Source organism: Rhineura floridana, chromosome 20 (assembly GCF_030035675.1).
Source record: "Rhineura floridana isolate rRhiFlo1 chromosome 20, rRhiFlo1.hap2, whole genome shotgun sequence".
Taxonomy (NCBI): domain Eukaryota; kingdom Metazoa; phylum Chordata; class Lepidosauria; order Squamata; family Rhineuridae; genus Rhineura; species Rhineura floridana.
This window is the reverse complement of record NC_084499.1, coordinates 14,136,324-14,150,150: the sequence shown is the minus strand read 5'-3', so window position 1 is coordinate 14,150,150 and position 13,827 is coordinate 14,136,324. Positions and strand designations below refer to the sequence as shown.

The 13,827-nt window shown below is 46.3% G+C and overlaps 1 protein-coding gene across 3 annotated transcripts in view; it reads right to left on the bottom strand.

The window, feature by feature from the left end:
- GARNL3 (GTPase activating Rap/RanGAP domain like 3) overlaps window positions 1–13,202 on the bottom strand; it is a 120,486-nt gene extending 107,284 nt beyond the window's left edge. Inside the window, exon 1 of one of the 3 annotated variants that reach the window (XM_061603788.1) lies at window positions 12,998–13,202. In XM_061603788.1, coding sequence (XP_061459772.1) covers window positions 12,998–13,095 — 98 coding nt within the window. In that variant the 5' untranslated portion in view covers window positions 13,096–13,202. The remainder of the gene's footprint in view (window positions 1–12,997) is intronic. The other 2 variants (XM_061603793.1, XM_061603782.1) reach the window with 2 other exon arrangements.
- Window positions 13,203–13,827: the final 625 nt, after the last annotated feature.

Sequence of the window (13,827 nt, the reverse complement as noted above, 5' to 3'; positions counted from 1 at the left end):
GTTAGCTCTGTTGTGTTTTGACCCAACCATGCCAGATCCCAGAGGGAAAGCGGTAAGGCTGCTCAAAGGTTGCAGAACCACGAACAGCTCCAGGCAAGCAACTTGCTCTGACAAAGGTTAGGAACAGCCTGAGGCCTTCTAAGCCTCTGTCTCCAGCCTAACTTCTTCAGTCTCAGGAGAAGGTTTCCATGAGGGTCCAAGCAGGGTCTGGGAGGTTCTTCTGGAAGATCCTGCCCAACAGCCTCCGGTGAAATTGTCTCTTTATCTTCAGCAGTCAGGTCTGAGCCCTGACCCGGCTCTCCATCTGGTGCCCCTGCAGCCTCTGACTGCGTGTCCAGATCATGGCTTGATATGTGGGTCATAACAGGATCAGGCCAAAAGCATCTAATCCAATTCTTGCAGTGGCCAACCCCAGATGCCCATGGAAAGCCGGCCAGCAGGACCTGAGCACAACAGCACTCCCCCCCTTACGATTTTCAGCAGCTGGTATTCAGAGGCACGCTGTCTCCGACAATGGAGGGAGAGCAGCCATCATTCCTGACCAGCGGTCTGCCAAACAAAGAAGCAATTGGCCAGTAGCCATGATAGCATAATCAATGGAAAGGCATGCATTTCCTGATTTGGTTTGTTTGCTGGTTCAATCGATTCATACAACTGTATTTTTTTTTTTTGAAAAATGAAAACAACAAATGCGTATGTACATCTACTCCATTGTCAGAAGGTGAAAAAGAACCATATGAGCAGAACGGAACAAGCCCTTATTTGAAAGGCAGCAGTCGCTTGATGGGAAATGGCAAGAAAGCAGGGAATAAACTGGAACACAAAAAATTAAATAAATCTGGGTTTGCTTCATTACCAAAGCTATCTAGAATCTGATATTATCTGCCTGGGTTGCATTTGGGTTTCTTTAGATCTGTTTCTGCCCTTTTAAGGGCCTCAGATGTGTTCCATTAAGTGCTTAAAAAAAAAATAAAACAGCTGGAGCCAAAGGGCAAACATCCATCAGGCACTTCTCCTCCACAGGCTCTAATTAAATGAAGTCTCCTGCATTTCCCATTCACTCTAAGCAGGATTGTGGAGGAGAACGGTTTGCACCCCAGATCTATAACTGTCCCCCTTCCTTGCCAGCTGAGAACAGTTGCTCTGTCCTTGAAAACTGCAGCAGAGCCATATCTAAGTATTTCTCATATCACATGGGTGGGGAGCCTTTGTGAGTCTCAGGGCCACATTCCCTTATGTGCAATCTTCCAGGGGCCACATGCTAGGGGTTGGCGAGGCCAGAGGCCAGAAGTGGATGAGCAAAGGATGTAAATGTTTCTGTTGTACAGCAGGCTGGTTTCTCTCTCTGTCTGTGAGTTGCAAGAGGATTCTGGGAAATGTTCTAGGGTGCACACTCAGTTCATGCCGAGTACCACCCATGCCTGTTGTGCCTCACCCTGCTATGAACTGAAAGCGCAATCCAGATCGCATCCTTCGGGTGCATGTTTCAGTGGTAGGGTGGTAAGCAGAAAACATACAGCCTTTTGGGGAAGTTGGTTGTTTCTTCATTCCAAACTCTTTTCACTGAGGAACCTTTGACAGTGTAGGGATCTAACCCTTAGCTAACATCTTGTCAAGTTCAATTCTATCCTGCGACTTGAACAGAGACAATGGCTTGTATCCAATAGTAATCCTACTGGCATGGAAAAGAATGGGCATGACTAATTTAGGTCCACTAATTTCATTGGGTCACCTCTGAATGTGCTGTAGTGGTTAAGGTGTTGGATTACGACCTGGGAGACCAGGGTTCGAATCCCCACACAGCCATGAAGCTCACTGGGTGCCCTTGGGCCAGTCACTGCCTCTCAGCCTCAGAGGAAGGCAATAATAAACCCCCTCTGAATACCGCTTACCATGAAAACCCTATTCATAGGGTCGCCATAAGTCGGAATCGACTTGAGGGCAGTCCACTTCCATTTTTTACTCTGAGTAGGGCTAACATTGCATACAGCCTGATGGGTTGTAGTAAGCGAAGTCCTACTCAGAGTAGACCCACTGAAATTAATGAGCCAAAGTTAGTCATGCCCATTAACGTCAATAGGTCTACTCTGAACAGGAGTAGTCTGCGTCAGTGTGCTGGAATTGCATTTTAATATGTTCTTAAACCTTTTAAAAATGTTTTTAATCTTAGACGATGTTTTGAAAGCTTTTTTAAGAAACGTTTTGAAATATGTTTTTGTTTCAATGTGTTTTAACATTTGTTTTTATGATGTTTTAACATTTTTGGTGCTTTTGTTGGCTGCCCTGGGCTCCTGTTGGGAGGAAGGGCGGGATATAAATCAAATAATAAATAAATAATAAATAAATAGGGTTGAACAGTACCCAATGGGTTTTTATCCCACTACTCACGTTAATGCGTTGTTCAAATCCAGGCGGTTCGGCTCTTTGTTAACGGTCATGGCAGTTATTTCATATACATTTCAGCTTTAATGCAGTGATCACAGTCTGCATTTCTTGCATTTTATTTTTCTGACCTCACTGCTAACATTTCTCTCTGCTAACATTTCTTCACCCCTCTGTTTGTGTGTATATAATACACACACACACACATACATATATGGCAACTTGGATAACACTTCACGCATCTGATGCTGGATTCTAATCTACAAACAGAGCCTTTTTAGTGGTGGTGACACGGCTGTGACATACCCTCCCAGTAGAGATTGGCTCTCTTTCCCTCTCCTTCCTATCTTTTAGACATAAACTGGAAGAAGGTTTATGTTCAGTTCTGCTGTTGCTGAACTTCTTTTAATTCACTGATTGCTGGTTTTCGAATGGCTACAGTTGCTTTTAAACACTTATTTTTGTACTCATGGGAGTTATTTTGCCTTATTTATTGTGGTTTCTCTTATCTAAACCACTTGGGGTGCTCTATCGGGAGAAGAACGATTATTATTATATATGAGCAGAAGAGCTTATAATTAATCTATGAGCAGAAAAGCGAGGTCTAACTATTGTTATTTATATGATCTCAGAGCAGAAGAGCAAGGTATAACCGCATTATTAATTATTAGTAGTATATTTTTGTGAAGTTAGGTTGTTATTGTTTTTGATTATGTATGTTGGATTGTTATGACCTGCTCTAGGACTTGAGGGTGAAGGGCAGAGGCTGTTTATTTATTTATTTATTTAATTATTATTATTATTATTACTATTACTATTACTATTACCTATTACTATTATGTATTGCCCAGAAATGTAAAGTTCTTTCTCAAGTTAGGAGGGGGAAGCTTCATAACACACTTGAAATATCTGAAGGGCTGTTACACAGAAGAGGGAAAAGACTTGCCTTCTGCTACTCTAGAGGGCAGGGCTCAATTGAATTGGCTTCAGCTACGGGAGGGTAGATTTAAGTGGAACATTAGGAGAAACTTTTTGATGGCAAGAGCCATTTGACAGTGGGACCAAAGACTTAGGAAGGCGGGTGGGTTTTCCTCTCTGGAAGTCATCGAGCTGAAGCTGGACAGCCATCTGCTGGGAATGCTCTGGATTCTTCGCGTCGGCCAAGGGGTTGGACTAGATTGGCCTCATGAGGACCCTTCCAACTCTTGGTTCTAAGTTCTGAATGTTGGGCTTCCAGAATGAGAGGCTGCCGGCCAGTCATTCCAACATGATGTACAGGCGCACCTTTGCGTGTCCAAGTATACTGCAAGATATACATGAATTAGACTGCAGGAATTGCCAACCCAGTGCCCACATGTACATTACCTCGTGTATTTGGTGTGCATGTGTGTAGGGAAACATGTTTTTTTTAAAAAAAAATGGCAGGTACCTCCTTCAGCCATACAGAGGGTTTTCTTGAATGGGAGGGGTGCTCAAGTATGATCAGGAGGAGAGAGAGGGAGGCGATAAAGGTGTGGTTGCATATTTTAGTAAGTTATTTCTCTTACATTTATATCCCCCCTTTCCTCCAAGGAGCTCAAGGTGACATACAAGGTTCTCCCCTTCCTATTTGATCCTCACAACAACCCTGTGAGGTAGGTTAGGCTGGAGGCAGTGATTTGCCCAAGGTCACCCAGTGAGCTACATGGGTGAGTGGGGATACGAACCCTGGTCTCCCAGATCATGTGTGAACTATGTAAGTATGTGTATGCATGTGTGTGAGAGAGATTCATGTGTCTGTGGTCTCTATGTGGCAGTGGGGGGGGAGAGAGGGGGGTCCTGTAAGCCCAAAGCCCTCATCCATAAAAAAGGCCACCTTTCTATGTGATTAACTGGACAGAACCTTTCCTAATCACTCCCCATTGATTCTGCCACATCTCTGCAGGGGCTGTAATAGGATCACTCCATCACTCCATTGCAAAGATAATGTAGAATTACCAGTCCCCGGAGGAGGCTGCAGTTGCATCTCTCTACGATTCACTGTTCCAGAACACAGACCCACACAAAGCTGCCTCATATTGAGTCAAGCTATTTTTCCATTCAGTCCAGCATTGTCTACTCTGACTGGCAGAGGTTCTCTAGGATCTCAGACAGAGGTTCCCCCCCATCCCCATTGTAGAGATGTGAAGACCAAGGGGAAAAATTGAAAAATGGGGAGGGGAAATCCCTGAAAAATGGGGGATTTTTTAAAAATACAGCTTTTCCCTGTTCCCCCACCCAGGCCTTCACATACCATGGACTGCGAAAAAGACAAATACTTTGTTCTAAACCAGAAATGTCACTAGGAGCTAAAATGATGAAACTGAGGTTATCATACTTTGGACACATCATGAGAAGACATGATTCACTAGAAAAGACAATAATGCTGGGGAAAACAGAAAGGAGTAGAAAAAGAGGAAGGCCAAACAAGAGATGGATCGATTCCATAAAGGAAGCCACAGACCTGAACTTACAAGATCTGAACAGGGTGGCTCATGACAGATGCTGTTGGAGGTCACTGATTCATAGGGTCACCATAAGTCATAATTGACTTGAAGGCACATAACAACAACAAGGCCTTCACATATCTACCCCATTGTCTGCTTAGTGGTGCCATCAGAGCTGGACTTGGGGCCGACATCTGGGGCTTCATTCCCCAGGAGGGCCTCCAAACGCAGTACATTTTGAAGTGAAGCAATGCACATTACTATTTAAAGAGGAAAGGGGGGCTGTGCAAGCCCATTAAGTCCAATTACCTAATTCCATCTGTTACCTGATCCTTTTAATTGGAGATCCCAGGGATTGACTCAGGGAACCTTTTGCAAGCAAAACATGTACTCTACCAGTATTCTCGGACCCACTAGCACCCTTTTCCAATGAGGAAATAGTAATTCATGCAGAAACTGAGACCTCCTCCGAGGGTAATCCTTGCTCTTATTTGTTCAAAAAGTGAACCTTTCAAAGTGACAGGGTGACAGCAGGCATCCCATTTCAATTCTGGAGAGCAGGGAGGAAACGCTACTGTGGTTTTTTCTCTCCCTCTTCATATTGTTGGAATGCAAATATTTACTTACGCAAACCCGTTCTGCTAAAAAAACCATGGCCTAGAAATCAATTAAAATAGTTGACAGGAAATCAAAAGGGGGATGGGTGTGCTAACAGCAAAGGGATCACTGACCTGGCACAGTTTGGCCAGAGTGCTGGCAAAAATGTTAAAACCCAGTTTTGTCATTTGCCGTCTTTCAAGACCTCAAAGCAATGTTGCATCAAAAGAATCCAACGTTGCCACTGTCACCGCTAAGACTGTAATTTCCAAGAAATTCACATAGGCGCGTGCCAAAAATATGAGAAACCAAAAGGAAGGATATTTCCATCCAGTCCTCAGAAAAACAACTCATAGAAAAATCCAGCAAGGAGGAAAAAATCTAGGAAAAGGACATCACCATTACATTTGATGGTAAACTGCAACTCAGCAGTCAGTAAAAAGATAATACTGCCATCCCCTGCCCCGCAACACAATGCTTATCTCTTTACTAGTTGCCAAACGGGCATAAACCCAACAGGTGAAGACTTTCTCCTCTCCATGCTGGAGAAAGGTGCACCTGCTGAATTTCTTTCTCAGGACATGAATGTTAAAGGCACAGGTGCCCTGCAAAAGAAAAAAAAAAGGGGGGGAGAGAGGCACCCCGAAAGGAATAACAAAAGGGCATGGATGTATGGTATAGAAGTTAGAACAATGACACCCAACCTGCATGCCAAACCAAGACCAGCAAATAATAAATGAATTAAATAACTGACCGTTCCGCTCAGAATTTGCAAGAGGTAGGCAACAGACCACAGTCTGTCTCCTCCTTATATTTTCCCCTTCGAGACAAACTGTTTATTGAGCATTTGTCTTGATTTGTTTGAACAAAGTTTGCAAGGAAGAGGGGGGGGGAAGCTGAGCTTTGTTCTTTGCATCTTCCACAAGGGCGAGTTTGCACGTCACACCAAGCTAGTCCTCTGGTTTAATTTGTCCCTGCTAGAGAGAAGAAGATAAGAGGGGCAGGCGCAGGTTGAGCATCATGCACTATGCTCCTTCACAGGAAGCCATAGCTTGTTCAACTGTGGCTTACCATTATGTGAGACAGCCAGTGCGGTATAGTGGTTAAGGTGCTGGACTACTACCTGGGAGACCAGGGTTCAAATCCCCACATAGCCATGAAGCTCATTGGGTGACCTTGGGCCAGTCACTGCCTCTCAGCCTCAGAGGGAGGCAATGGTAAACCCCCTCTGAATGCTGCTTACCATGAAAACCCTATTCATAGGGTCACCATAAGTCAGAATCAAGTTGAAGGCAGTCCACCATTATGTGCAAACTGGGCCAATAACTGAACTTTAAAGTGCTTTAATATTAGGAATGGGGGGGAGCAATGGTTTTAAATGACAGCCCATTCCTTGGAGAAGGTAAGAAAATAAATATAAAGAGCCTGGCTGCTGGATCAGGCCTGTGGACCACCTAGTCTAGCATCCTGTTCTCACAGTAGCTATCCAGATGCCCCGATTTGAAGCCCACAAGCAGGCCTGAGTGCAAGAGCATTCTCCCCTCCTGCGGTCCCCAGAAACAAGTATTCAGAAGCATGCTGCCTGAGACAGTGGAAGTAGAACATAGCCATTAGGGTTAGTAGGAGGCAGTACTGTGGTCGCCAATTCAGAAGTGCAGGGTCCCTTCATGAGAGTCACATCATGCCCCCTCACAGCCACTACCTCTTCTAGGAGTATACAATAAAATGAGCTTTCAGTCTCTTACATTCTTTGGAGTACTTTTCCTTAGTGATGCATTGCAAAGATCAATGCAGATATCCATGTGTTGCGTCTCAGCCAGATCCACAATTTTCTGTGCATGTACATGGGCAAATAGCCTCAGATGCTGCAAGGTAAGGAACTTCCTTTGCTGAGTTTCCCTTCTTGGTTGCCATACTAAGAAGAGTGTGTTAGCTACTGAGAAGATTCTTCTCAGTGGCTGACTCTCCTTCATTCACTCTGGCTCCAATGAGCAGGAAAGGATACTGAAGATATAGGAACCCTGCTGAGACCCTACCCCCCCAAAAAAGTAAGGGGTCTAAGACCCCCTGGGACCCTGGTCAACTATACCCCTGGAAGGAGGATTTCAGAGAAACATTTAGGGATAGGATAAAGAACATAAGAAGAGCCTTGCCTGGCCATATCAAAGGCCCCATCTGGTCCAGGATTCCATTTCTCACAGTGGCCAATCAAATGACCCCAGATAGCTCAGAAGCAGGGCAGGAAGGCAATAGCCCTCTCCCATTGACAAGCCCCAGCAAATTGAGAGGCTCAGAGTCTCAGCATGGAAGTTCCATTTAGTCAATGCCAACACAGTTAATAGCCATTTATGTTCTCCCCCTCCACCCGGAATTCATCTCATCCACTTTTAAAGCCATCAAAAAGAGTGGCCTTCACTGCATCTTGTGGCTGTGAATTCATGCATTAATTATGCATAGTATGAAGAAGTACTTTCTTTTGTGTGGCCTCAGGCCTGTCACCAACCGATCAATTTCATTGCACAACCCCAAATTATAGCATCATGAGGGAGATTTTCTATGCGTGTATACAGATACATGCACACACCCCGCTGCACCATGCAGAATTTTACAAAGTTGTCTTGTTTTTATTTTATTTTTGCCAAATAAAAAAAAAAGCCCCCAAATGCAACAAATTTGTCAAGAGCGGTTTGCATTTCCTCCCGGAATGACACATTTGGTGATGCGCAGGATCAAATGTATCTCTTGCCTTTGTTTGAAAATGTGTCTCAAATGTTTTTCTTTATGACTTTAGTTTAATGACTATGTTATTCTTCTTTTCCGGCATTATTTTGGAAAAATATAAAAAAAAATTTCAAAAGCCCGCAAACACTACAGCCTTTCTTCTTAGCGGAGTTGCTCCAACCTCTTGAATGGCTTTGGGAGCTCATTTCTGTGCCTGCTCCACCTCTCCCTGTGATGTCCTTTTTGACCAGCACTTGTGCACACTATTCCAAGTGCGGCAGCAGAGCATCGTTTTATATAACTGCATTACAGACACTGAGCTGTACTGTAGTCATTCCCTGCTGTAATTATCCCTAGCATGCAGCAACTGTAAAAGGCAAATTCCATGCTAGGGGCCATTAGGAGAGGTGTTGAAAATAAAACTGCTGAACCAAAATGGAGACAATAGTCAAGAAACCAGAAGAAGGCTAGGACTGGGGAGGGCAGCTATGAGAGAACTAGAAAAGGTCCTCGAATGCAAAAATGTATCACTGAACACCAAAGTCAGGATCATTCAGACCATGGTATTCCCAATCTCTATGTATGGATGTGAAAGTTGGACAGTGAAAGAGCAGATAAGAGAAAGATCAACTCATTTGAAATGTGGTGTTGGAGGGAGCTTTACGTATACCATGGACTGTGAAAAAGAGAAATAATTGGGTGTTGGAACAAATTGAACCAGAGCTATCACTAGAAGCTAAAATGATGAAACTGAGGTTATCATACTTTGGACATGTAATGAGAAGACATGATTCACTAGAAAAAACAATAATGCTGGGAAAAACAGAAGGGAGTAGAAAGAGAGGAAGGCCAAACAAGAGATGGGTTGATTCCATAAAGGAAGCCACAGACCTGAACTTACAAGGACTGAAAAGGGTGGTTCATGAAAGATGCTATTGCAGGTCACTGATTCATAGGGTCGCCATAAGTCGTAATCGACTTGAAGGCATATAACAACAACAATCATGCCATTGTATAAATCTATGGTACGGCCACATGTGGAATCCTGTGTACAGTTCTGGTAACCTCACCTAAAAGAGGATATTCTACAGTTCTGAAAAGGTTCCGAAAAGGGCAACCGGAATGATCAAGGGGATGGAGCAACTCCCCTGCGAGGAACAATTGCAGAATTTGGGGCTTTCTAGTTTAGAGAAGAGGCGAGTCAGAGGCGACATGACAGGCGTATATAAAATTATGCATGGCACAGAGAAAGTGGATAGAGAAAAGTTTTTCTCCCTCTCTCATAACACTCATGGACATTTCATTAAGCTGCATGTTGGAAGATTCAGGACAGACAAAAGAAAGTGCTTCTTCACGCAGCGCATAGTTTAATTATGGAATTCGCTCCCACAAGAAGCAGTGATGGCCCCCAACCTGGATGGCTTTAAAAGAACAATAGACACATTCATGTAGGATCAGGCTGTCAGTGGCTACTAGCTGGCTGACCATAGTCAGATGCAGTACGCTTCTGAAAACCAGTTGCTGGAAGCTGCAGAAGGGAAGAGTGCTCTTGCACCCAGGTCCTGCTTGTAGGATTCCCATGGGTATCTGGTTGGCCACCGTAAGAACAGGATGCTGGACTAGATGGGCCACTGGCCTGATCCAGTGGGCGCTGCTTATCTTCTTATGAAATGTGTCTTTTTCATCAACAGTGAGTTGGTGGTTTCACTGAGCTTTGAGTTAGTCTCCACCAGCGCATACGCCATCAATCTATTTGTGAAGTTGGGGGGATGGTTGCCAAGCATGAATCACTTTGAACCTCAACACTTCCTTGCTTTGAACCTCATTCCCCATGTGGCTACAAACCCAGTTTCAAGACATCCTTCTCGAACATAGGAACATCAAAAGATGCCTTACGCTGAGCGAGACCATTGGTCCATCTAGCGCAATATTGTCTATACTGACTGGCAGTGGCTCTCTAGGGTTTCAGGCTGTGGGCTCGCCCAGCCCTACCTTGAACCTGGGACCTTCTGCAAGCAAAGCACGGGTTCCACCACTGAGCCATGGCCCCTGTCTGAATAGTGCTTACCATGTAAGCCTTGCATGTTCTGTGTGACTTTAAACAGTCATGGCTTCCCCCAAAGAATCCTGGGAAGTGTAGTTTGTGAAGGGTGCTGAGAGTGGTTAGGAGAACATTATTCTCCTCACAGAGCTACGATTCTCAGAGTTCTCTAAGAGGAGAGACTGGCTGTTAAACCACTCTGGAAACTCTGTGAGGAGAATAGGAGTCTGCTAACCACTCTCAGCACCCTTCACAAACGGCACTTCCCAGGATTCTTTGGGGGAAGCCATGATTGTGAAAAGTGGAATAATAGTGGAATAAATGTATGATGTGAATGCGGCCCTTCTCAAAACAAGAACATACATTATATTATGGAACTCACAGGTCATGATGGTGACCCCTGGCTTAAATTGCTGTAAAAGGGGAAGAGACAAAACTATTGTCCGTTCGTCATGATGGTTAAATGGAACCTCCAGGGTCAGAGAGTGTCTATCTCTGAATACCCAATTGATGAAGAAACACAGACCAAGGAAGAGTTCATCTCCCCCTTGTCTTTTTTCTTCTTTAATATCCTTCTAGTCTTGGACACTGGAAGTGTGAAAATCAGAAACTCAGTAAAAATGGTCTCTCATGTTATTTATTTTTTTATTATTTATTTAATTTCATTTGGGTGTGTGCTAGGGTGCATTCTCAGTTCATGTGGAACACCACTGAGGTGGAGAGAGAAATGCACTCTGCATAAACTCAGAGGCACTCTTCATCACTTCTTCGCAGTTCAGCCCTAGTGAGCCTTCCCTTCGGCTTCATTATTTTAACAACATATTAGTTAAATTAATTAACTTTACAGCTAGGGACATACAAGCAGTCTAGTTGGATCAGACTAAAGGGTTACCTTAATCCAGCTTCCCAGCGACCAGAGTGTTGCCTCTGGGAAAGCCTTAAAACCAGAGTGTAAAGATGTTGGCTGTCCTGTGCTATTGAGGAGCAAACTGCATCTGTCCATGGACGCTCCATAAAGCTATCAAGGCTAATAGCTAATAGCTCCAGTCCTAGCCATGAATTTCTCTCTAGACCTTTACAAAAGAGAAAGAAAAGAACCTAAGTCCTATCTCACTCATACGCCACAAGCACCTGAAGCCAGTGAATCAGCTCTTAGTGAGTCAGGCCATTGATCCATTTAGCCGAGAATTGTTGACTCTGGCTGGCAGTGTCTTTCCTAGGACTTACACAGAGGGTCTCTTTTCTTGCCTCTGGAGATGAGTGGATTTGAACCGTGGCTTTCTGCGTACACACATCAAGCGCTCTGCCATTGAGCTATGGCCTAGTCACAGAATGTGGTGCCCATTGTTTTTTCAAGCAGCTGCAAAGTTCTACCCTAGCTTACCTGAAACCAGTTGGCACCATAAGGGCCGGACTTAGGGGCAGATGTCCAGGGCCCTCTCAGCAGAATGAGCCAGAGGTCACCCCGCTCTGCCCCAAATGCAGCAGGGCTGGCTCACCACATTTTGAAATAATACAAATTACCATCTAAGCAGTGTGTATGTATGTGTGTGGGGGGGAGATGATCATTAAGCCTGCAATCCTAACCCCACTTACCTGGGAGTAAGCCCCATCGAATTCAACGGATCTTACTTCTCAGTAGACGAGGTTAGGATTGCAATCTTCATCCCCTTTCTAAAAATTAACAGCAGCATTGGGTCTGGAGGGGCGGAAGGCAGGGAGGCCAACAGCAGGTGGAGCCAGAGCCAATCACAGGCAGAGCCACCCTTGACTGGCTGCAAGTAAGAAAGCAGGCAGCTGAGGGCAGATTGAGCTTGGTGGGGCAATGTCTCTATTGCCCGAAGGGACCACCCTCTATAGATCTAAATTATTTATTTATTTATTATCTTTTAGCACCGCTACCTGACACTTTCCACTCAGTTTTGAAACACAATTGCCAACTGGTGCGTGCATGAGATCTAGGCAGATCCCCATCCGTCCCAGACTCAAATCTGGGGCACCTCTTTCTCCTGTTGGCCTCCTGCTGATCCTCTCTCTAAACTCAGATCCCGCTGTTTCCAACACACACACACACACTTTTTTTTTTGCACCTTGTAATCAACAACAAGACATAATAGCCTTCCACGGACAGGACAGTGGCTTGTAGCCAGTGTTAGTCCGACTCAGAGTAGACCCACTGACATCTATGGAGAGGCCTACCTTGGGCGCATCCAGTTCAACGGGTCTACTTGGAGCAGGCCTGAGCCGGATAAAACCCAGTCGCTCTGAAGGGGGCCGAATTAGTCCGACTCAGAGTAGACCCACTGACATCGACGGGCACGATTAACTTGGGCTCATTCGACTCAACGGGTCTACTCGGAGTAGAACTAAGTTGGAATACAACCCAGCAGCTTTGAAGGGAACTGACTCCAGGACCAAAACAGCTGTGGGTTTTTTTGGGTGGTGGTGGTGGTGTCTTCTTAATGCTATCTATCTCCCGGGCCTGAGTTGGTTCTGTGGGGAGGAGAGGGCAGCAGATCAGGGGGGAGAGAGAGGAGACCCTCACCCACCCCTTTGGAAGATCTCCGATCATTCCTCTCCTGCTCCTTGCTGCCTGACTCCCAACGTGGCAAGTCCCGGCAGCAGCAGCCAATGCAAAACCGAAATGCAGGTGTGCGTGGTTGTGGATCCAGAAATCGGGTGGATCACCCCTCCCTGCTGGGATCCTCCCGCCCGCCCCCGGCCCCAAGCGCCCCCTCCCCTCCCCTCCCCTCCCCTCCCCTCCCCTCCCCAAAAAGCCCGCCTGGCTTACTGGTCGCCTTCGCTCTCGCATTCAAAGCTGACCCCTTTCCGCAGCAACGCGGCGCGCCGGCTCCTCAGCCTGGTCAAGGGAGCCGCTTCCAAAGCCATCGTCCATCCCTCCGCAAGCCCCCGAGGATCGTGCGATGGTCCCGCCTGGAGCCGCCGAGGAGCGCTGGCCGGCCGTCTCCGTCGCTCGCAGCAGCGCTCCCTCGTTCCCTTTCCCCGCCCTCCGAGCGGCTGGGTCCGCCCAGTTTTGGAGAGGGGGGAAGGAGGAGGAGGCGAGCGGCCGAGACCTGGCAGCTCCCCCCCTCCCTGCCTCGATGCCGGTCCCTTAGCTGGCCCAAAGCCAGTCCTTCATTTTGGGCGTGCCTGGAAGCGCTGTCGCCCCTCCGGTCCCGGGGAGGGCCAGGCGCTCTGCACATGCTCAGGCGCACTGCGCTTTTTAACCGCAGCCTCCAGCGCCGGGCAAAGGACCGAAATGCAGAACGTCCGGCAAAGGTGGTGTGGGTGTTAAACCAGGGGTGTAGTCATCCGGGGTCGCAAGGGGTCACAGGCCCCTTATTTTGGGGGGAGCAGGGTCCCAGAGAGGGACCTATGTAGGGGCTACTGGTTATTAGCCACTGAGAAGAGTCCTTGGCCTTTCGTGCTGATTGGAGTGAAAGGAGATGAGTCAGCCACTGAGAAGACTCTTCTCAGTCCTAACCCACAGATTCCCTTTTATGCTGATTTGCTCCTAGGGATGTCTGCTGTGGTGGAGGACTGGGAGGGAGACAAGGGAAAGTGGAAAAGGGTGTGTGGCTGTGCAAGGGTGTGGCCTCACTATCATGAAGGGGCCCTGCA